The sequence below is a fragment of the Urocitellus parryii genome, chromosome 12 (genome assembly GCF_045843805.1).
Source record: "Urocitellus parryii isolate mUroPar1 chromosome 12, mUroPar1.hap1, whole genome shotgun sequence".
Taxonomy (NCBI): domain Eukaryota; kingdom Metazoa; phylum Chordata; class Mammalia; order Rodentia; family Sciuridae; genus Urocitellus; species Urocitellus parryii.
Window position 1 is genome coordinate 6,620,021 of NC_135542.1, and position 23,473 is coordinate 6,643,493.

General features: G+C 41.4%; 1 protein-coding gene across 1 annotated transcript in view; it reads left to right on the forward strand.

The window, feature by feature from the left end:
• The window catches only part of Slc9a4 (solute carrier family 9 member A4), a 51,562-nt gene extending 39,335 nt beyond the window's left edge, over positions 1-12,227 (forward strand). The window contains exons 9-12 of the mRNA XM_026408619.2: positions 957-1,053; positions 6,137-6,268; positions 6,938-7,025; positions 11,629-12,227. Of these exons, the coding sequence (XP_026264404.2) occupies positions 957-1,053; positions 6,137-6,268; positions 6,938-7,025; positions 11,629-11,984 (673 nt within the window). The 3' untranslated portion in view covers positions 11,985-12,227. The remainder of the gene's footprint in view (positions 1-956; positions 1,054-6,136; positions 6,269-6,937; positions 7,026-11,628) is intronic.
• The last annotated feature ends 11,246 nt before the right edge of the window (positions 12,228-23,473 follow it).

The following is a 23,473-nucleotide window of genomic DNA, read 5'->3' on the forward strand; positions in this document are numbered from 1 at the left end:
CCTTACGTATTTACTATAGCGGCAGCTAGAAATAGCAAACATGGAGTCAAGTAACAATTAGGGTTCATAGAAAGAAAGGAAGGAAGGTGGTGATATTAAAAGGAAGTCCTAGCTCGTACTTTCTTTTGCTTGCTTGCTTCCTTCCTTCAGTAAATACATACTACTCATGTAATAAAAAGTTTTGAAAAAATTACTGCCAGTAGATTGTAATCAAATACACTGGTCACATGAGGATTCTTCCCATAGCAAGGTTATGACTTGAAATCCCCAGAGGACAATTGCTCATTGACTGCTAACCTGGGCATAACCTGGATTTTAAACTCTTTCGGGGGTTCATAGTGCCCAGTGTCTCAAAGCAGACTGACCTTCATGGTGTGAAGAGTTTGATTCCCTTTGTTAAATGTGATGCTAGTTTCTTGAAGTATTCATTAACCAAGATAAAAATCCCTGAAGGTCCGATTCTAAGATAAATGTATCATAGATGCGGCTTTAATATTTCTAAGGTCAGTGCTACTCAGAATGTGTCATGTGGATGGTGTGGGTCTGTGAAATGTTTGTCACCCTGTCCATAATGAGATTAAATACAGAACTAACAGAGATTCAAACTTTGAGTCATTTTATAAAACATTTGGATTGCATTTTATGGTATCATTTCCCATTAATTGATTTTTATTGTATGTGACAAACATGTTAATTCGTAACAGAGTGGCAGGGGAAAAATTACTTGGTTGTCACCTTAAACTCACATAAGAGCGCCGAGGAATTCTTTTTTGAAGCTTCAAGACATATATTCTGACATTTCAAATCAATTTATTAATACCAATAGAAAAACTTATGTAAAAAGGGGTTCTGACACTTAGGGTCATCAATCGTATGGGGCGCCCTGGTGTTTATGTGGTATCTCTTGCCAAGGTGGGAGAATAATAACGTTCCTCTTTCTCTGATGATGTTTCCAGGGCCCAGAGGATACAAGGAATCAAAAGACTTTCCCCTGAAGACGTGGAGTCCATGAGGGACATCCTGACTCGCAACATGTACCAAGTTCGACAAAGGGTGTGTATGAGTCCTCTGCCTCCTTGCTGCTGCCTGTCCCGGGAACCATGCCTTCAGGAACCCGCTCTTGTTCGCATGTCCTCTCTAAAGCAGCCACTTAGAACAAGTTCTCTCTGCTCAGTCTGGAGAACAGAAAGTTAATTGTCATGTTTCTGCTACAGAGTTGGCACCTGCAGCATAAAAAGAAATGCAAACCCAGTTGCAGTCTCTAGGGGTCAGGCTGCCCCAGCCTTGCAGCCTGGAGTTTTCCAGAACCAGCAGGTCTCCCTGTCCTCCAAGGGCAGAGCAGCAGTCAAGCTCATCCACCACACACCAAAGACAGATGGCACCAGGGCACTGAAGACAGCAGAGCTGCCTCAGTGGTTTCAGCTACAACAAAAGAAAGTTGAAGTCATTTAGAATATTGAAACAATAATGCTGAAGACCAGGAAAAAAAAAAAAAAAACAAATGTATTAAGATTCTTATTTTTCAGTTTTGGAAATAGGTATGGAATCCGTAGTAGATGTCAGCCACTAGACCAATGTACATGCAAGAATATTTCTGAGGGCAATGAATGAGGCAGTCCTAAGAACTTTTGGCTGAATTAAATGACAGATATGCTGACATCATCCATTTAAGAGTTATTTTACTTTATCTTCAAAATTTGAAGACTTAATCGTCCATCCTGATTCTTGGGTAGGATCGTAATTAACCACATATGTCCATTCTGAGGGCCTTCGTCTTTCTTTATAGATGATAATCTTAATTGAATAAAAAAAATCATAAAATCAAAGCTCTTCATTTTTAAGTAGAAGGCACAAAAATGAGTGAAGTTGATGGTCTGACTTATGAAAGGTCCCAAAACCAATCCAAGTTCAGAGCTAAGGTCTTCTGACCTCCTGCCCCATACTCTTTCCGTGACATCAGACTTACAATCCAGTAAAAGTGAAGGTCTTCTGGCCTCCTGTTTCCATGATGAGGGGGCTGTGTCCGTGAAAGGCCGCACCCCAGCTGAGGGAATGGAATATAGGTCGCCGCCAAGAGAGCTGCTTGAATTCCACTGCCTTCAGATCTTTCCAAGTGAAACTGTTGCAGTAAGACAATCGCATCCTGCCTTAGATCAATAGATAAGAACTTTCTCCTAGGGAGAGCCAAAGGGTGTACAGAAGCACCACCAGATACCTGGTGCCCAGCTTCCCCCCCATGTTGGTGAATCGATGGAGAAATGGATGTGGAGATCCTGAATTCCAACCCATCCTCTTCACTTGGGGCAGGATCCCAGGCAGACCCCTTCCTTCTTGTTTTAAATTTCCTCCTCCATCTGCCCTCTGGAGTTCTCCCTTTTGATTGAAGTGGCATCTTTCTTCCTTATTTCCCCCCAATTTGAGCACACTGACTGCTTTTCACTTACAGGATTTAGACATGAGCGCCATGGGAATCCAATGAGGAAAACATAATTGATCAACAGGGAGGTGACAGCTAGGAGATTCCTTCTGGCCTTCTCTTTCAGTACTTTGGTGAGTGAGGCTCACCAATCCCACTCCTTCTTGTCTTTACTTTCTAACTCGAGCTTTACCGGAGTCATGAGAGTCTTCTCTTCTACATGGTTTTATTATTATTATTATTATTATCATTATTATTATTATTTTGTTCTCTTGAAGGGAAAATCATCGTAGAAATGCAACCCAGGACAACCATACTTTGTCTAGTAAGAAATCTACAGTTTTGCGGAGGGATGTAAAGAATATGTAGAAGCCCTCTGAGGTCCTCCAGGCTGGGTAACAGGTCCAGGCCTGGTGATGGGAGTGTTCCTCACGGTCCAAGTCTTGGAAGAGTCTGTCCTGGGAGTTAGGAGTCATCTGGGGGCAGCTTCAGAATGAGTGCAGGATTTCACTCTAGGTGATCGTCAGACATGGTTGACCTGGGCTGTATCTCCAGCCGACACCTGTTTGAAGTCTCTCCCTCTGGCACCTTCAGGATGGAATCTACGTGAGCAGGGAAGTGGAGGGACCTCTGGAAATTCCCAGTGGGACCACCACCCAGGAAGCTCTCAGGAATGCAAGGGAATGGAATTTGAAAAACACTTCTTCCAAATACCTGAGAGAAGCACCTCCTTAGACTGAAGGACAGATCAAAAGTTGATCTGCAGTTCCTGGGGTGGCCTATGGGGTCAGGTTACTTTCAGAGTTTCTGCATATTTTTTTAAAGGATCACAGCCATTTGTTCAGTTTCTGTTCTGTACGGCAGATAAGGTTTAGACACATCTGTAATGGGCCAGGCATTAGGAACACTGAACTGAATAAGACAGAGCTCTTGCTCTCATTTAGGACTCAAGGTTTAATGGGAAATTTAGGATTTTAACCAGTTACCATCAGCTTCACAAGAGGGCAGAAATGGAGGAAGAAGAAGGAAAAGACTGGCATGTATATTATATGCATAGAAATTCTGTCATCCCTGCAGAAGACCACATAGACAAGGCTCATGGTGGGAGAGGCAAAATAGAAGAGCCAAGGTTCAAATGTTGAAGTGCAGCTTCCTCCTAGGTCTAGGCCTAGGAATTCCTAGTAGGAACATATGTATACACACAAAGATATATACAAGTACATGGATGCTGAATTCAAGTTTGTATGACTTTAACATTGATGGAAAATTATAAAACTTTGTCTCAATGTTTTGGAGTCTGAATGTTTAAATACTTTTTTCTGTTAGGGTCCATATCATTATGTTTTATATTTCAGTGTATAAAATGCTCTTAGGTGAAGGTCTGTTCTTAAAGGTGATGGCTAAGAATCCATATTTTCAATTGTCACCACAATTCAATATTTTGGCCAAATTCCTGTTAGATTAGTTAGCTTATCCAAAGTGGCTGATGAAGAGCGTCTATGGGGAGAGGAGCAAAGTCAACTTTTCCCCTTGTTCCTTTGGCCTTCAGTTTGTACCTGGCCCTGTGGAAATCCTTACAGACAATCATCTATTTTGTGAGGTTTCGTCCAGTTAAGAGATCATTAAAACCACAAGTCTACTCAACAGGCTGCATATCCACTAACACACAAATAAGAAACTGCAAATCAATAGAACGCGTGCACGGGGACACTGTCGCCAGACTCTCCCCACTAGGGACACTCTTTTCTGTTTTGGCAGGACACTTGACTATCCCCGTCTGGATGAATTGAGGGCCCACTATAAACCCATGCATTAAGTTCGAGTGAGACTTAATCCCTTTTGTACGTTTTAGATAAAAACCCCAGAAATGGAGGCATCCGTATTTTCTTTCTGCACCCCGTGTATCACCTGGTGGTACCCTGGAGTGGGTACACCCCACCTAAAGGACGCAAGGTCTGCAGGATCAAGTCTCTGCTCCTTGAGAGGCTCTTGGTGGCCTGTCCCACCCCTGTCGCCCCTGCAGTCTCGTCTCTCACTCCCCTTGGAGTGATGCACTTGGTTCTCATGGTTACAAACCATTTCCTTCTCTTTTCCAGTAGCCCCCCTACTTCTCCCTCCACGTCTGTTCATGGCCCTTGTCATACATAGGCCCTGTGTTCTTTCTTTCTGGAACTTCCTCCTAGGATAACACTCTCTCATCTTTCAGTGCATGTCCTAGAGCCCTAGAGCAATGCACCTGTCACATCCAAGCCTCATCAAGCACCTATGGCCTGTACTCTATGAATCCCAGGTGATCCCAACCATGTGTCACTTACACAGGCACATAGCATTATATCCTTGTCAACTTGATTCCTCCAGAGACTGGAAGCCTTCTAAAGCCCAGGATCCTAATCCTTATTTACATTTTGATACAAGAGATTGAACCCAGGGGTGCTAACCACTGAGCCACATCCCCAGCCACACCTTTTTTTTTTTTTTTTTTTTTAATTATTAGATAGCATTTTGCCAAGTTGCTTAGGGCCTTGCTAAATTGCTGAGACTGGCTTTGAACTTGCAGGCCTACTGCCTTATCCTCCCTAGCTGCTGGGATTACAGGCGTGCACTACCATATCCGGCTTCCAATTCATTGGTAAAAGGCCATGCCTTCTGTGTCACGTGGAGGAGAGAATGTCTGCTCTATTGCAGTTGAATTGATTATTCCTTTAGAGATAACACTTGCAGTCCCAATTCTATCATGCAGCAGGACTTTGTGGTTTATCAGTGCACACAGTATGTCACCAACTAGCCACCCCCCCAAAAGTGGGCATGCACTGATGAACCTCAAGGTAGCAGCAAGGGAGAAAGGGAGTCTCAGCTGTGAGTATGGCAAACATCTGTTTAAGCACCAATGTTGGCCTCCGATCCCTGACAAATATTTCCTGGTCTTGGGTAAGAGACAAAGAAGAAATTTATCATGAAGATAAATTGACTGAATTTGAAGGACTGTGGCCTATCTTTTTTTGTTGTGGTTGTTTAAAATGTTTATTTATTTATTTTTTTAGTTATAGGTGAACACAATATCTTTATTTTACTTTTGTGTGGTGCTGAGGATCAAACCCAGTGCCTCACGCATGCGAGGCGAGTGCTCTCCCTCTCAGCCACAACTCCAGCCCTGTTCTTTATCTTAGAGTATGTCTTTCCTACTAATTTTGGTTAAAAGATCTCTTCCTTCCTGAATTTATGATAATAGTGATTGGTAGAAATTATTTGATCTTGGGGGGGTATTTTTCCATAATTGGCAAAACTTTTTTAAAAATAGCAACCTTCTAGAAATTTCTAAAGTAGTACTGATATCTTTTTTATCTATGAAATTCAAATGCCTATGAACCACTGGCCCAGCACAATAAGATAAAATAAAATTAAAATATGCACACACATGCCCACACAACCTGAGAAAGAGAAAGCATGCCTGGGGCAGCCAGGTCTGAGGGTACCTCAGGTTAGAACAGCTGAGAAAGGCTTGGATGCAGTCTAAGCTCTGCCCCCAAGACAGTAACCACAGGTTACAGATTTTTCTCAGGGCCCAGGCTTGCTTACCTGCAAGGGAAGCAATTCTCAGCCAAGCTTCTCTGTGCCTACCTGCTCTACCTGCCTCAGGTGTGTGATGTATCCCTGGCCTCCTGGGGCCGGAAATTGCACTGGAGAAGTTCTTACCTGTTGCATTTTCCATTCTCTCTGCAGACCCCATCCTACAACAAATACAACCTCAAACCCCAAACAAGCGAGAAGCAGGCTAAAGAGATTCTCATCCGACGTCAGAACACCTTGAGAGAAAGCATGAGGAAAGGTCACAGCCTGCCCTGGGCCAAGCCGGTGCGTGGGGACATTCCTTAGTCTGCAGATGTTAATCAGCTCCTCAGTTGAGCCACCATTGATACTGAAACTAACCTTGCTGCCAGGGAGGGACACCAAGCAACCTCTGCTTTCGGTCCAGGTGACCCGAGGCACCTGCCCATGAGGTTTATGGGAGTGAACTGCCCTCCACAGGAGTCAGTGACTGCCACATGGACCCTGTGCTGAGGGTCTAGACTCAGGCCCCACAGAGGCCAGATACTGAGCATGCCAGGGGTCCTCTCTGAACCAGAGCCTCTGGCCCTCCCAGGAGGACTCAGGGAAGAGTTTGTTCTTGCTGAGACCCTGGGGCCTAATCTTCACATCCCCACTGCACCTAAGACCACATCAGACAATCTTTCTAGGATTTCTGGGTGGAATTGAGACTAAATGGACCCTAACATGGATCCTAATCTCAGTGGAGTTGATGGGAATAAGATGCAGAGGTTCACAGTGGTCAGTTATATGATAAAAAGGAAAAAACTACATAGCGAAGATGGAAGTACTCTGCTATCTTCAAGCAAAAGTGATTGAAAGCCAGTAATGGAACCCAGGTGCTGCAGTGTGGGTCTGTCCTCTGCTTTATTGGCTCTAGGAAGGTCTTAATTGCAAAAGCTCATTCCACTTTTTATTTCTACTTGTTACCCACAGGCTGGCACCAAAAACATCCGCTACCTCTCTGTTCCTTACAGCAACCTGCAGCCACCAGAGAGGGACACAGGAGCTCCTGAGTCCTCAGGTAACCTGCATGCATACCCACTTTCTTTTCCTGTAGAGAGTCAGTTGGTAAATACAGTGGGATTTGCAGAACAGGAAGCAAAATCATGGATATTATGAAGGTACTTATGTGACAAGAAAAAGAAGAAAACTTGCTTTATAGATAAAATTCATAATTTGTTTATGGATACTGAAATTTAAATTTTACTTCATTTTTTATTTTTTATGAACAATTATCTTCGTTTCATTTTTTTCCCAGCCATTTAAAAATTTGGCAATGATTTATATCTCATGGTTCCCACAGAAAGAGACAGCAGACCAGATACAGACCCAGGGTAGTTGACCTCTGTTTTAAAGAAACATAAAAGGTGCATTTTACTAAAGTTGTGGGCTTCACCCACAGTTTAAATATGAGCAGAATTCTCCAAAGTTGCTTAATTTTTACTGAAATAACTTAAAATTTACTGATTAAAGGTTTCCCTTAAGCGGAATTCTTAGAATTATTGAAGCGACTTATTATTCTAACAAAAGCCAATTTGCTATTTAAAATGTGTGAATAAAATGATTTTCTATTAGTAAAAGGTGACATAAGATATATACCATATGCTCTATTATGTATGTTGATTTTCCTAAAATATTAAGCCTAAAATCATATTGGTACATGAATCTGTAACAACAAATCCCATCATTATGTACAACTATAATGGATCAATAAAAAAATGTAGAAAGAGAAAAATCATATTGGAAATTCAAGTAAACTAAGTTTGCAGGATTGTAGAATACAACTTTAAGAAGTAAATGCAATTATTATTTAAAGTGATAAATTCTCTAATTTAAAGAGATGCTTCTTGTAAAATAAAAGTCAAGCAGTAGAGAAAATGCATAGTGAGGAAAGTTAAAAGCACTTGAAACCCTAACACCCAGATATAAGTGCCATAACCAATTTGGTTGGCATTCTTCCATTATTCTCTCTATGCCACCCTGACCCCTAGCTCAACCGTATCTGATTTTAAAAAAATTTACAAGAACACAGCATCACATTATACATAAAATCAAATATTAGTCATGCTTTGATATGTCATAAATTGTTGGTTTATTCAACAGTGTTGGAGACAGATTTCCATGTCAATAGCTATGAATCTAGTACTCATTTTAATGACTAAATAATAGTTATTAGAAGCCTTACAGCTTATTCAGTTAATTTCTAATTAGTAACCAGTTAAGATATTTCTAATTTTTAATAACTAATAAACACTGATATATTATAAGCACTTTATATCACTTGTGATTGACTTTTACATACATAACCAAATAGTTCCTTGCTGTAAGTAAAATTTTGAGGTCAAAAATCAAATACATTTAAATTTTTTTGTGTTATTTTATTTTTGATTGACACATTACAATTACAATTGTACATTACATACATTACCTAAACAATCATCCCAAACGATTATATCAGGAATCACAACAGTCTGTGAGAATGGTCTTTTCAAAACACCTTTATCATCACTGAGCTGTGTCAAATTTGTGAGCAATCTACATCTGGAAGGGTAAATTTTATACGGTATATTTAATTTTCATATGAGTCTCTGATCTTTAGCGAGGTTAAGTATCTTCCATATTTTTGAAGATGACTGCCTTTCTTTGGGGAAATTTTCTGTGTCTGCCTTTGTCCATTTTTCCCCCCTTTGGTTGCTGATTTTTTTAACCTATTTTTGTCCCATTGTCCCAGATTTTAGAATCCCCATAAAAACTTAGTGTCATTAAAAATATGTAACACAGTTATATGATAATAAGAATTTTAAAATCAGAATATTAATTAATAAATAACATATCTATGCTTTCTATTATGATCTTCAATCTATTTGAATGCACCTTTGCAAATTGTGTTGAAATAGTCACAGAATTATAAAACTTGGGGATTGATGGGGTTAAATGAAGTTGAAGAACTCTCTAAAAAAAACAGATACACAAAACTAGGAAATGATTCCTGCATTTGTTTCCCATTGAGAACATTAATAGCTTATTTTTTCCCATTTAAGGTTCAATCATCTGAAACTGACTTTGTGTGAGGACTAAGGTAGAGAGATACTTCAGATTGCTTCAAGGGCTGTGCTTCTATCTCAGCACCACATTTCCTCCAAGATAACATGTGGCCTTTGTTTTACCGAAGTCATGAGCCCTGCAGGGAGCTTTGGACACTCAATTCTGTTTCACTAATCTGGTTTTCTATTCCCAGACTACACTCTAGTGACTAGTATTATTTGATATTATCAAAGGGCTATCCCACAAACAAAGGGTAGCAAAACAAAACAAAACAAAAAACAAAAAAAAAAAAACCATAAAAACCAAAAGAGCACCAAATATACAGCGTTTAATAGATTGACTTTAAAATAACTTCATGGTGCAAATAACCCAGTGCTATTTTTGTAATTTGTTTAAATAGAAAATAAAAAAGCCTTACAGTTATTCCTTAGGCGATGAACATCCATATCACATGACTCTGGTAGCAGAGACAACTATGGAGCAGACTTAAATTTTAAATAAGCATTACAAAAAAAAGTAGAAAGGTAAAGAAATATTATACTTTGCAAAACAGTGTTTATTCCAGAAGTCATGGGTTGTATGACATTTGGAAATATATTTATATTATTCCCTAGATTAATAGGTCAGAGGATCCTGTCCTGTCAATAGATGCCTCCAGCAAATGGCATCTACTCAATTTCAGTAAAGGCCATCAAATGTCTAGAAATTTTATATAGGGCTGTCTTAGCCTATTTTCTGTTACTATAACACAACACCTGAGACTAGATAATTTATAAAGGAAAGAGATTTATTTAGCTTATGGTACCAGAGGCAAGGAAGTCCAAGATCACGCTGCCTCTGGTGAGGTCCTCATTGTGTATCATAACATGGTGGATGACATCATATGGGGGCAGTGCATGTGAGAATGTGGCATCACATGGTGAGCAGACACATGCAGAAGAGAGGGACAAAGGAGCTGTCTTACTTTATAACAATCTGCTTTTCAGAGAACTAATCCTGTCTTCTGAAAAGGATGTGAATACCACCTAAATTCTTGACCCCCTCCACACTGTCACATTGAGAATTCAGCATCAACACAAGCTTTAGTGGGGACAAACCACATTCAAACTATTAGCAAGGACCAATATGAAGAAAAAATACAATTCAATTTCTTCACTGTTGTTTGTACTCAGGAAAGAAGAAGGTAATGTCGGCAGCACCCACATGCAAAAGTACTGCCTGGAAGTGAAATCAGCCAGGCACAGAGAGGGTACACGCGTGAACAGGCACAGAGAGCTGTTAGAACAGGGCTTGGAACCAACTAGGTGTGTAAGAAAAATTAGGCCTTCGTGCTACTACTGAGGGGCATTAAGGAAGACTCCACCTGGTTACAGTCAGGTGATCCTGGAAGAAAGCCAACACCTCAAAATGCCAGTTCTTTAACAGACGTGGAATGAAATCTTAGTCCCAGTGAGCTTCCTTTTCTCCCGTGTACTCAGGTGGTTCTAAGTGTCGTCATCTAATTGAGAAGAAGAAGGAGTGAAGTGGCATTGTGTTAACAATTATGCTTCATAAGTTTTTAATAATCATCATGGCAATCAAGGGGAGGCGGAGGTCATGCTCAGTGGGCAGCGAGGCATGGCTGACCACTGGAATCCCCTCTTCTCTCCACACATGCCGTCTTTCTGCAGCAGGAGGAGGCCCTCTAGGGAGACCTCAGCCCTGACTGCTCCCTAGGAGGCCGTCCCTGCACCAGCGAGCTGAGACTCAGGGAATATTTTCCTTCCTAGCCCTTCCCATGCCCTCCAGCATCAGGATGTCCCTTGCTCTGATGTCTGGGAGCTCCAGGCTGCCGTGGGGGGCTCCACTCGCTCTTCTCAGTTCCCTTGGCCTTGGGGCTCACTGGGATTTCTAAGAAGAGAGGTCTCACCTTGACACCCCGGGCATGTCCTGAGGCTGCTGAAAACCCCCAGGAACCTGTGAAAAACCTCTGGAGATGAGTGGTGGTGATGATCATGCAAAAAAATGATGACTCTTGATGCTGTTAAAATGGTTATTCTAAATGATTAAAACGGTACATTTTTTGTTATGTATATATATATTACCACAAATTTATTTTGGGGAGGCTCCTGGGGATTGAACCCAGGGGCACCCCACCACCAAGCCATATCCCCAGCCTTTATTTTTCTTTTTTAATTTTTTAATACCTTTATTTTATTTATTCATTTTATGTGGTGCCGAGGATCGAACCCAGGGCCTCGCACTTGCTAGGCCAGCGCTCTACCACTGAGCGCTGAGCCACAGTCCCAGCCCCGCCTTTAAAATTTTTATTAATTTTCTTTCTTTTTATCTAGAGACAGGGTCTCACTGAGTTGCTTCGGGCTTCACTAAACAGCTGAGGCTGGCTTTGAGCTTGCAATGCTCCTGCCCCAGCCTCACGAGCTGCTGGGATTACAGGCAGGCGCCACCATGCCTGGAGATTTTCCTCTGCTGTTTTTAAATGAGGAGTGCCAGTGGGGTGGCCCTGAGTTCTTGTCATCTGGATGCGAAGCCTGAACTCTGATCAAGTCTTCTACCTCCTCCTTGTTCCGTTTTCCTAGATGACGAGGGGAGTGGCTCAGAATTCCCACCCATCACTTTCAGCGCACCCTCTCCGACAGGGAGGCTCCAGGAAAGGCGCCGGACACAAGAAACGATCCCGATGAGGAATCTACACAGAGGAGGGAAGGCGTTGCACTTGGGTCACCAAGGGAACGGCAGCCGTGAAGAGCTCGCTGGCAGAGGCAGGAGGGCAGCCGTCAGGCCCAGGCCTCTGTTCCATGCCGTGGATGAGGAACATGAATCTGGAGAGGAGGTGCAGGGTGCGGCCTCAGCTGCTGGATCCAGATGGACAGCTGAGCAGGGACACAACAGGGGACACCATGAGTCCCAAAGTCCTTTGCTCCAAAGAAAATAGTTCTCCAGTCCACAAGGTCACTTCTGTGATGTTCAAGGCCATCTTGCTTTTACTGTGAAGGGGTTTTCAGATTTCAGGAGACAGCTGATGAGTTGTTTTTTAAGCTATTGGACACATGTCTATAGGAAGCAGAAGATTTTTTTATAGGACTGGGAGCCAACCTGAAAGCTGAGCCACATCTTTGGCCAATGTCCGTTGCAGATGAATTCCTAGAGAGTGATAGAAATCCATCACCCCAGGAATTGGTCTCTAAGAACTTCCTAAGGACATTCTATCAAGACTGCTTGATCTATGCTCTATATTGAGATGTAAGTGTGATTGGTCAGTGATCTAATTAACTATATGCAGGTGTACCTTATAATCAAAGTAGAACTAGAGGGGCCTTTGAAGCCTCCTGGCTCAATCCCTGAGTTTACAGATAAGAACACCTTGACCAAGGTCCCATCATGAGCTGTCCTTTCTCCCACGCGAAGGGATTCTGTTTTGATTTTGATATTCAATATACAATAATTACATTCCAAAGGAGAGGTAAAATTTGTTATAATGTTGATGTACTCATTTGGTAATAGTGATAGGTATGATATGCACATTAACCTTTGAATAATGGATATGTCTATTTTATAATTAGAATATTGATTTAAAACAAAGATTAGAAACACAATGGCTGCAAACAGTTTAATAACAATGACATGAATAATGGGTATTTATTAGGAATACATTGGTGGGGTGTGATATTTTGCTCTAGAGTTTGGAATTGTTCTTCAATTTAACTTGACCTTGACCTTGAGTCTCTTACTTCAGCTCACCACTTTTACCAGACTACTTTGTCTTTCCTCCTTGCTTCCTCTTCCTTTCTCCTTCCCTCTTTTCTGTTTGGCCACTTGTATTTAGGAAGCACTTTAAAGTGTTAAATAATGTGCCAAATGACCAGTGCGTGACAGTCAACTCAATATCCTCCCACCATCACTGTTTTTGCCAACTGATTTAATCCTACGCAGCTGTAGGATTAAATGCTCCCAGATCCCTAGACCTTCTTTGGGCCCCTAACCCCTAGGTGCCCTCTGTTCCTTTGTATATGTCAGTAGAATATACATTATCTGTGAATCGTGTTTGTACAGATACATGAATAATACTTATTATGGTGGCCCATGGCTCAGTGGTCAAGGGAGCACAGTTTCTTCATGTTAATGTCATCCATTCATCATCAGTTGTGACTTCTATTTCTTGGCGTTTTCTTTTTTTTCTCTTACCAGTTATGGGTGTCTCCAACATGGTAGATGACTACTACTAATGATCACACTGCAGAACTGGGAAGGGTGTTAGAAAAGGTGTCGTCAAGCGATCGTATTTTCCAGATGTGGAAAATGAGGCCCTGAGATGCTACATGTTGGCAGTTCAAGGTCTGCTTTCCCTGGAAAGGGAAAGGTCTTGCCGTCCAAGATGACCTGGGGACACCTGTTCTCAACCGAGGACACGAGACTCCACCCCAGATTTACTTTTGTGAGTGATTCCCCCAGGTTCCTGCTGCAGTGGTAGAAATAGCAATTAAGCCTGTTTGTCTTTCCTCTGAATCCGAAATATAATGCTGCTTCTCCGTTATCAAAATGTGCTGATTTGAATCAAAAATGCACACTGTCAAATGATAGTCATCAGTCCAAAGGGATAGAAGGACAAATAAAACTCAGGGATCTTTGTGCTTTTCTTTTTGTTTAAACAAACAAGCAATCAAAGCAACAAGAAAATTAAAAAAAAAAAAAGCTTATTCTTCATGAGAGAAAACCAGTGAGTCATTATCCTTAAACTACAGATGGAGCTAGAGGCAGAGAAGAGTCAGCCGATTCTCCTTTGCAAAGCTGCATGCAGAGCTGATTCTTAGGAGGGGGAGAGCAAGCGTCTCTGCCCTCATACTGGATCCACTCACGTAACGACAGAAATGTAAGGGCCCATTTCCCAGAGCAACCAGCGAGGCCCAAGGATTAGTGAATGCATCAAACTCTCTTGAATTTCTCTCAGATATAGGTGCCATTAAGAAGAGGCGTGGTGGGAGATTTAATCGGTGAAAGCTTTTGGAAAAACTCCCTTTAGGAGCCAAGAATCACCTTCCATAGGCAGAAGGCAAACTGAGACTGAAGAAGAAGGCAGACCATCCAGGCTGGTAGACAAAGACTTAGGGAGAAACCGACGTTTGGTATATAAGTAGTCTGGAGAGTAGCAAGATAAGGAAGATCTCTACACGCGAAATGCACACTTGCCTTGCTTTTATTCTGTAGAATAATAGTTCCTCCCTTGATAAGGCAGACAGTGCCCAATTCTATACGGACTGTTTAGTTCTGTACATATATAGATAGGATAGTTTAATCTATAAAATAGGCCAAGTAAGAAATGAACAATAATGATAAACAGAACAATTATAATAATGGATTGTAAAAAAAAAATAGTTATCCGAAACCTATGAATTGCTTGTTTCTGTAATTTTCCACACAATGTGTTTGGAGCACAGTGGAATGCAGGTGCCTGAGACTCTGGAATTGAGGCCAGGAAGACCACTGCACTATGAAAGGTAAAAGTAAACGTGAAAAAGGAAAAAGTCATCCATGGTCACATTCTTCATCTGTCTACCTCCCACTTTAAGGGGTTGGCTGGGATCCTGGCACCTGGCTAACGTTCCCAAGAAGTTGTCTGGGGCCGCAGCAGTTATCTCCATCCTCTGGTCACTGTAGGCTCTAAATCAGCAATCAAGTAACCAGACTACATTTGAACAACAGAAACCACAAGGAGCTCTTTCCCTGAGGCTGTTTCATCCAGAGCCTGGCTGGCTGCCTCCATGGTCCCATCCTGGGAAGTGGCTGTGAAGCTTCTGCATCAGTGTGTGGGCCCCAGGGATGCTGATGGCTCGGTCAGGCTTGGAGACCTCGGGGAAAATGGTCTCCTTGTCTGGCCAGTTCATCATTGTTTCAAAGTAGTTTGATCTCATCTCTCTCCACACTGCTGATGACAGGTGCCCGAGGAAGGCGCTTGGTTTCACGTGATGCATTTTCCCAGCAGATCCAGGGCAGTGCAGCCAAGGGACTTCCTCTTGTGTGTTGAGGAAGACCCGTTCTTATTCCCTTCTCACCTCATGGAGGGAGGGAGTGAAATTGCTGGTTTCTGCCCCCACCCCACCCCCATACAGTCCACTTTCCCGGCAAGTGGCTGCAAAAATTTTGCCCTTTTATTTCCAATCTCGAAAGATCAGGTGCCCAACACCAAAAATCATGTCCCTCGATGAGTTTTTGTTTGGTTTGGCTTATAACTTTCCCAAACCTATTCATAGCGTCAGCCTGCCAGGTCTTGGGTTTCACTGGGTTCTAAAGTGCCATTGCTTTTTGTTGATCTCGTACAGCAGACTTCACCTTGAAGGTTTTCCACTTTTTCTGATGTTAGGGATCCACTAAATGTTCTTATTCATCCTCCTCAAATCTGACGTGGTGCCTTGGGCACTCCTCCTGTCGCAAATCCACCTGCTAAAGGAAAAACTTTGATCATTGAAGGGAATCTGCTGCGGCAGAGTGGAGGGTGAGAGTCCAGACGTGCTTCTGCACCTCTCTCCTGAAAGCGTCTACTTCAAATCTGTCTTCTTAAGGGTCCTGAGAGCTAGGGATGGAATCGCCACCTGAATTCTGTGATAATGACCCTCTGATATGACAACCAAGGCAGGTACATAGGAGGAGCTCCAGTCCTCAGTTGAGCTCGTTGGCTTCAGCCGACAGGGAAGTCCCGGCACACTTGTTCCCCACCTCCTCAGGTACTCGCTGCCACTGGGCAAAGTAAGTATCATCTCTAAGCTGAAATGTGCCAGTTGATAAAATAAGGTAATGATTATATCTACCTCCTGGAATGATTAGGAGGATTAAATGAGATGATCTGTAATTTTTTTTAGATTAGTGTTTATTTCAAAGCAAGAGTTTGATCACTTTGGTTATAACTGTGTAAGCTAAAGAGCTACTGATTTCATGGCATGCGGAATTGTACATAGCCCAGGGCGGTGGCACATACCTGTTATCCCAGTGGCTTGGGAGGCTGAGGCCAGAGGATTGCATGTTCAAGGTCAGCCTTGAAACTCTGAAAGACCCTGTTTCAAAATTAAAAACATTAAAAGTTAGGGATGTGGCTCAGTGGGTAAGTGCCCCTAGTACCAAAAAAACAATCCCTAGTACCCCTCCAACCCCCCTAAAAGTAAAGAAGAGTTGTAAGTAACTGAAATCTGAGAAATAATTTGATTGAAAGAATAGAAGATACTCAAGGGGACTAAGGGAAGAATGTCACAGAAATAGAGAGCAATGAAAAACAAGAACACAACTTCATCTGAACATGCCTCACCCAGAACCCATCAATCAAGAGCAAAACCAGAGACAAGATCTGAATACGAGTTCACATTTTTCAATCAAGCACAGTCTCATCTCATCTTGCTTATTTTTGTGTCATGACCTCAAAATTATTGCATTTTCCTGTTTGGGAGACAGTTATCCTGGAGTACAATTCTAATCTTGATTTATTTTCAAAAGACCATGAATTTATAGGCCCTTCATCTACGTATCATATGGATAGTCAGTGACCACAAGGGGAATCTTCTCTTTGTTGGAAAAAATCTCAATGGGGTTTAATTCCTTAGCTCAAATTTCTTTTCTATAAGAGAACTCCCCTCCAAAACAAATGACTCTCTCGATTTAAAAATATTGACTAGAGAGATGAGTGCTTAAATGTTTTCAATATAGAAAAAAAATAGTTTCTAGTATACTTTATAATGCTCAGAAATTAAGCAAAGTAAATTCTTAAAGTCAGTGAGTGTGTTGGTGTTGTCTAAGTTTGATGCAAATATATTTTATCCACAAATAAACCAGTTGATTTCTTGTAGTTTTTAATTTGCTTTCCTGAGTAAACTCTGTCAAATATCTTATTTCTAAATCCTCCTGAAGAAACCCAGCAGTGCAGACAGACGGCTACCATGGAGGACACCAGTCACTGCTAATTGTTAATGGGGCCATAAGTGAAAGGGAATAAAAGAGATGCCTGAAAAATGCTTGTCCCTCCTGTAATTAGCAAGGGATGTGCTCTTTCATCTGTGCGCAGTAATTGGCTTGATAAATTCATTTTCTTTCTGAGACTCTAATGAGCTGCTAAGCCAGGGGTGCTCCAGTAAGGATGGCTGGTTAGAAATCAAACTTTCCTTTGCCTTTTTCATAACCTTTTTCAAGTTAGCATGTATTTCACAAAATAACTAAAACCTTGTAACTACACCAAGAGGGTCCATACTGCCCATTTCCAGACACAGACATGCAGATCTTAAATCGGGATAGATGGTGCTCAAGCCAAGGGGTTCACTAAGACACACTTTGAAATAAGTTTTGAACGAAATAGTCATAGACAACACATATTAAGTCCTTTCTAATGCCAGCCACTATTCAAAATGCTTTATACTTGAAGAAGCCAGAATCATCACATCTTAAAGGACAGGAGACAGATTGGGAAGGCGGGGTGTTAAGGAACAAGTGCAATGTCTCTCCGTTCCCAGGAAGACCTTGGATACCAGATCTGTCTTGGTGGACACCTTCCAACCTGCACCTCTTCCCTGAGTAGAACTGGGAATTTAATAAGTGACTTGGGTCCACATGGTGAGAGCATTCTTACTTGTGAGTTCTTCTTCTCCAGTAGGAGGAAACAGGCAAGCTCCATTGTGCTCAAAGAGAACTTTGCCTTAAAAGGAATAAATTAATACTCTGAACGCTGTCATTCTGAAAATATGGCTTATTAGATCATGAGCAAGATGGACATTGTAAGTCATTAATTTTTTTTTTGAGAACCCATCAAATATTTGGGGTCTGATTTTGAAATTGAGTTTCTTTTTGAATTTCATTCAGCTGTCTCTTTCAAAGAAACTTTTCCTGAGTTCCCAAATGAACCCCTGACCTGACAAGCTCCAAACTCTAGGACGTTCTAGAGCACCAAAGTGTGTTAGGTACCTATGGTGGAAATAGAAACCAGCAATCCCACAGGAAGGGTGGGAGGGGACAGAGAACCTCTTTGCCTCTGGAAGCATTTGTGTGCTATTTTTTTTTAAAAAAAAGAGTTTATGTTCCTGGTAAGCGCTCTATCACTAATTGAAAACATGCACTCAAAAAAGTTAAAGCAAATTTGAAGATCTTAATTGGCTTCTATTTGTGATTCTGTATTCAGCAGCACTTCATTCTATAAAATAGAACAAATGTTCAATAAGCTAAGCAGGGGAGGCTGGCTTTGTGGACAGAAAAGAGCCGAGGAAAGAGGATCGGTCATTTCAAAGTTACTTTCCTTATGAAAGTAGAAAGCAGAGGGGATTTCTTACTGTGCCAGCTAAACCAGCCTTTCGGGGTACCTCGCTATCAGCTCTTTCTTGATTTCTCCAGAAGTGAGATAAACAACTGAGTTTCGGCTTGGTGACATGGAGTGTCAGAATGAGTCACTGAATCCACTTGGGCTGGGTCTCATGTGCCTAATGTGGGAGCTCAAGTCCAAACCCATGTCCTTCAATGTTCTCAGCACTTTACTAAGAAGTCTCTTTATGTGCTTTAAAAATGTAATTCTCATAACATTCTTAAGAAATAGTTACTATGATTATCATACCCATTTTACAGATGAAGAAATTCCGCTCTCGGAACTAAGTTTTAAACAAGGACACACAACTATTACATGGCAATACCCATTAGATCTGTGGACACCAAGGCCATCCATACTATCCACTAAGCTGTAGGAGTACCTTCATGGCTAGGCTAAAGAAAACACCGAGTAACTTAAGAAAATACACATCCATAGTCTTGGCACCACCATTTGAACTCTAAACATCACTAAATTGGGTACTATTTTAGGCCTTGTTTTTCTAATGCTAATACTACCCCCCCCCCCAAGTTCCTGATGCTTTTACCTCATGTTGGGGGCCTCTTTGAAGCTAATGGTGGCCCTGGCCAATCATTCACTTAGGAGCCTCCATCTATAATTAAGTGTAGAGAATGGAGAACAGGAGATATCCTTCCATTGATTTTTAATGTTTCCATATTTTTATTCCCACTGGATTCTACCTCTGGGCCATGGAAAACTGTTAGAAATCAAGTCAGTTTGTAACTTTTAATAAGGGGGTCCCCAGCCATGTGGCCCTGGGTCAGCCTCAAAGGAAGGCAGGCCTCACCGTGGTGGTTCATGTATTTTGTTTCCTTACCGGAATTTCTGGGTAACTTAAGAGCAGGTGAAACTGACGCTGGGTTTCGCTGGTGTCCTATTTCCCTCAGAAAGGCTGCCCTTGTTTTGAATTTGAACTTGCCCTGGGCCTGGTTCAGGAGGCAGCTCTGTTATCTAACTATGCCATCTCTAAGGGGGCTGAGTGCACAGAGGGGAGGGAGGGTGTGGGTGAAGTCCCAAAGGCACAAGTTAAACAACTATTCAGAAAAAGAAAAGGAGAATCAGTGTTTTGTTTTCCAAAAAGGAATCTTCTTAAAGGGGGTGGGGGGTTAACAAAAGGATATGTCCTCGCCCAGGAACACGCCCACCTGTGGGAGAGTCACAGAACCACCACGGAACCCAGAGGTGAAAACCAGCAGCCCAAGAACACAGGGCTCAGCAAACAATGCTTGCTGCACCGCACCCACAGCCCTGGAGCTGAAGTCCAAGTGCTGAATGCAGACAATGCAGCTGGGATTTTTGCAGTTTCACTCCACAATACATGGAGTTTCAGGCAGCCCTCTGGATAAATATTAAAAGAAAGAAATTGAAAGTTTGAAAGGTAAACCACATCCCTGGTCCACTGGGTCATTAAATTCTTCCAGGAAGAAGGAGCATAAAATAAGTTACTTGGGTGTAACTCCCAAGAGGGTTAGTTCCACAGTGACTTGAGGTGGCAAGATGAATTTGTTAGAGAAGAAAAGGTAAATTGTAGTTAACACCAAGCCTTTCCCGGTATTTAGAAGAGTTCAGGAAACGTTCATACATCAGAATATAATTCCGCATTTGAGACATCCTTTGGAAGTCTTAGTGCATTTCCCTGTGTTCTCATGTAGATCATAACTCTTCAAATGCCATTTATAAAGAAAGCCCTGGAAAACTGTCTCGAAAAAAACGTGTCCTAGGAAGTCCTTAGATGTGAGTCTCTTAGATCAGTGGTTGAGTCTTGGGTTCTGGTTTCAGGGTCCATACTTGCAGGTGTCTAAATTCCTTCCAGCATTAGAGTAAGATGTGCATCTTGCAGGGCCATCTTCTCACCAAGGGATGATGCAGCCTCCTCCTTCAGAAGAGTGAGATATAAGAATTCAGAGTTGGAAGGTAAAGACTGGGGCACGGGTGCTATCCCCTGTGAGTTGTGTGATACTGACCAAGCCCATTCTGAAAGAGTTTGAGGAGGAAGGACAAGTGACGGAGAGCTGCAGTACAGAGTCAGGGAGACCTGAATTTGAATGCTACTGTGGCTTGATAAAACTCTACTTGGGCCACTGGTTCAATTCTCCCAAGCAGCTGGCACAGTTTAGCATAGAGTTTAGTGCACGGTGAATTTCAGTTCTAACTGTAGTGATGGTTTTAGATAGTTTGTGGTCAGAGGGGTGTTAAAGAAAAAAAAATGTTCAGTGACACTGGTTAACACATGACAAGTAAGACTTTGCTCAGGACCACGCTGGTCGGAATAGAGGCCACTGTGGTGGGCTGTTAGAGTGAGGAGAGAGAGATTGGGCTCAACTCAGAATATAGCCTGGGCAAGGGACAATGACTAGCCCAGAGCAGGGAGGGTGTCAGTGGATGGCAAATCACTGAGAGGAGCTTCAGAGGTCAGGGGGATTCTGGTGAACCTCATCTAACGGGATTCGTGCTGAACACAGAGCTGGTGGCCAGACGCCACCTGGGGGATAGTACAGGATGAGATCCCATGAGGCATCAAAGGTGATCAGGTATCAAGGACAGGAGGTTCTTGTTCAGCTCAGTTAGAGGGGTTCTTTGCTATAACAGATTTTACCAGGTAGTGCACAGATGGGCCTCTGAGAGGATTCAGGAAACTGACTAATGTGTGGCCAGGCAAAGAATCAGGGATGGGCTGTAGGAGTCAGACTGCCTAGATCCTGTGGAAAGATATGGAAAATAAAAATAAAATCATGACTCTCAAAGACACAATGAACATTCGTCAAAAGATCATATTCGACTCAATAAATGAACTCATTAATTAATGAAGGAACTAATATGACATTTCAACCAGTTTGAAGAAAGACTCAAGATACCACATATTTGTAGGCAGTCAGGAATACTAAATGGGACTTAAAAATAGATGAAAAACAAGTTTTTTTTTAAATTGTCTCTATTTCAATTTGTCATTTTCTATAATTTACAGTCTTTATTATCTGAAGATCCCAAAATAATGCAGACAATGCAAATCTAAATCAACAGTAGCTGGAGAAGATTAAAATCAATATAGAAGTTGAAGAAGTTGAAATTTTTTGTGTTGTAAAATCAATAAAGTTGAATAAGTTGAAATTTTTTTTTGTGTTGTAATGCTCTAAACTCAGATTTCACTTTTATGGGCTGGGAGTGTGGTTCAGTGGTAGCTTGCTTAGTGTAACTGAGACCCTCGGTTTGATCCCCAGAACTGCAAAACCAACAGACAGAAAACTAAATTTCACATTTGCTTAAATTGATAGGAAATACTTCCACCCTAGGAAGCTCTAATTCCTCTGGCAAAGAGATAAGCAGCATCCAGATCTTTGCCTAGTGTTCAAAATACTCATCTCATTCAAAATTGTTTCCATCTTGTGCTTTCAATAGCTCAAAGAAGGCACTTAATATACTGATGCAGCTGATTCTCATAAGTGGCCCTCATTGACTTATGACTAACTTTGTCAATACGCCTCTCATTTCACTTGTCTGGCTAGAATCTTTTCCTGTCCCATGAATTTTGCTTATTTATTTATTTTGCACAGATTCCACTTTATTTTTTTTATTATTTTATTTTATTTTTTCAAATTAGTTATATATGACAGTAGAATGCATTTATGTACTTTGATATATCATACATAGATGGGATATAATTTCTTATTTTTCTGAGCACACATGTTGCAGAATCATACTGGCCATGCATTTTTAAAAATATTTTTTGATAGTAGAGGGACACACAATATCTTTGTTTATTAAATTTTTTTAATGTGGTGCTGATGATCCAACCAGTGCCTCAAACATGTTAGGAAGCCCTCTGTCACTGAACGACAGTCCCAGCCCCGAATTTTCTTTATGTTTACTTTCAAGCTACTCCCGACATTTGCGAAGATCTTCTAAAATCAACTCACAAAGTTTTTCCTCTTTATTATTCAGACTGTTCATTCTGATGGATTGGAAATAGAATTAGTTTGGGGGATTTCATTGGCATGGAATCAAATTACAGCTCCTTAACATACAGACTATGGACTCTTTGGCAAGTTAGTTACCACATCCTTTTCCCCCTGATTAATCTTTACTGATTTAATTTAAAATATTGACAATAATATGACCTATGAAGTTAAAAAAATAGATAATTCATGTGAAACCCTAGGAAAGGCATCTATTGAATTCTAAAATTTAAAAAGTTACCTTTATATTTATAGGGCGTGTGTGTGCTTGAGAGAGACAGAATACCTAAGGCTCTGACAATGTTTTCTTTGTGCAACTGATTCACAGAACTCTGTGCTCTTCTTCCTTGAATGAGAGTTCTGTGCATTTCCCTTTGCACTCCTGTGAAAGACTGGGTGTGGAATAAATAAGAAAGGCAAGCACTTTGACGCCACACCTCTCATAACAAAGTGCTATTTCATTATTGAAAACATTAAAAAAACTGAATCAGTATTGTTCTGATGAGCTTTGAGACCTTTCAAGATAAAACAGAAAATTTAAGAAATAAGCTCTTTGGTATAAGGCAACATAGAAGGACCCCCGAATAAAACCAGGGGCCCATCACCACAGGGCTGGTGGCAGGTCGTCTGCCTGCCTGTGTATCATTTCTTCTCCTGGTCACACAAGCTCTGGGCTCTACCTTGCTCAGCCTCAGTTGATTTATATTTTTTCCTCTGGATGGTTCTAACATCTTTTGTAGTAGCTGAAATGAACAGAAAAACTTTCTAATATTGGAAATTTTAATACGTACAGACATTGAAGCACAATCATAACTAATGTTCATGTCCTCTCACCAATTTCAAGAAGTATTAACTCATGGCCAATCTTTTTTCCATCTATATCGACCCTTGCCACATATCCACCAATTACTTTTTAAAAATATATATATATATATTTTTTTTTTAGTTGTAAGTGGACACAATACCCTTATTTTTTTTTTTATTTTTATGTGGTGCTGAGGATTGAACCCAGTGCCTCTCCTATGCTAGGCAGGTGCTCTACCACTTGAGCATCAACTCCCCCCCACCAGTTTTATTTAACTCCCCCCCACCAGTTTTATTTATATATAGATAGATAGATAGATA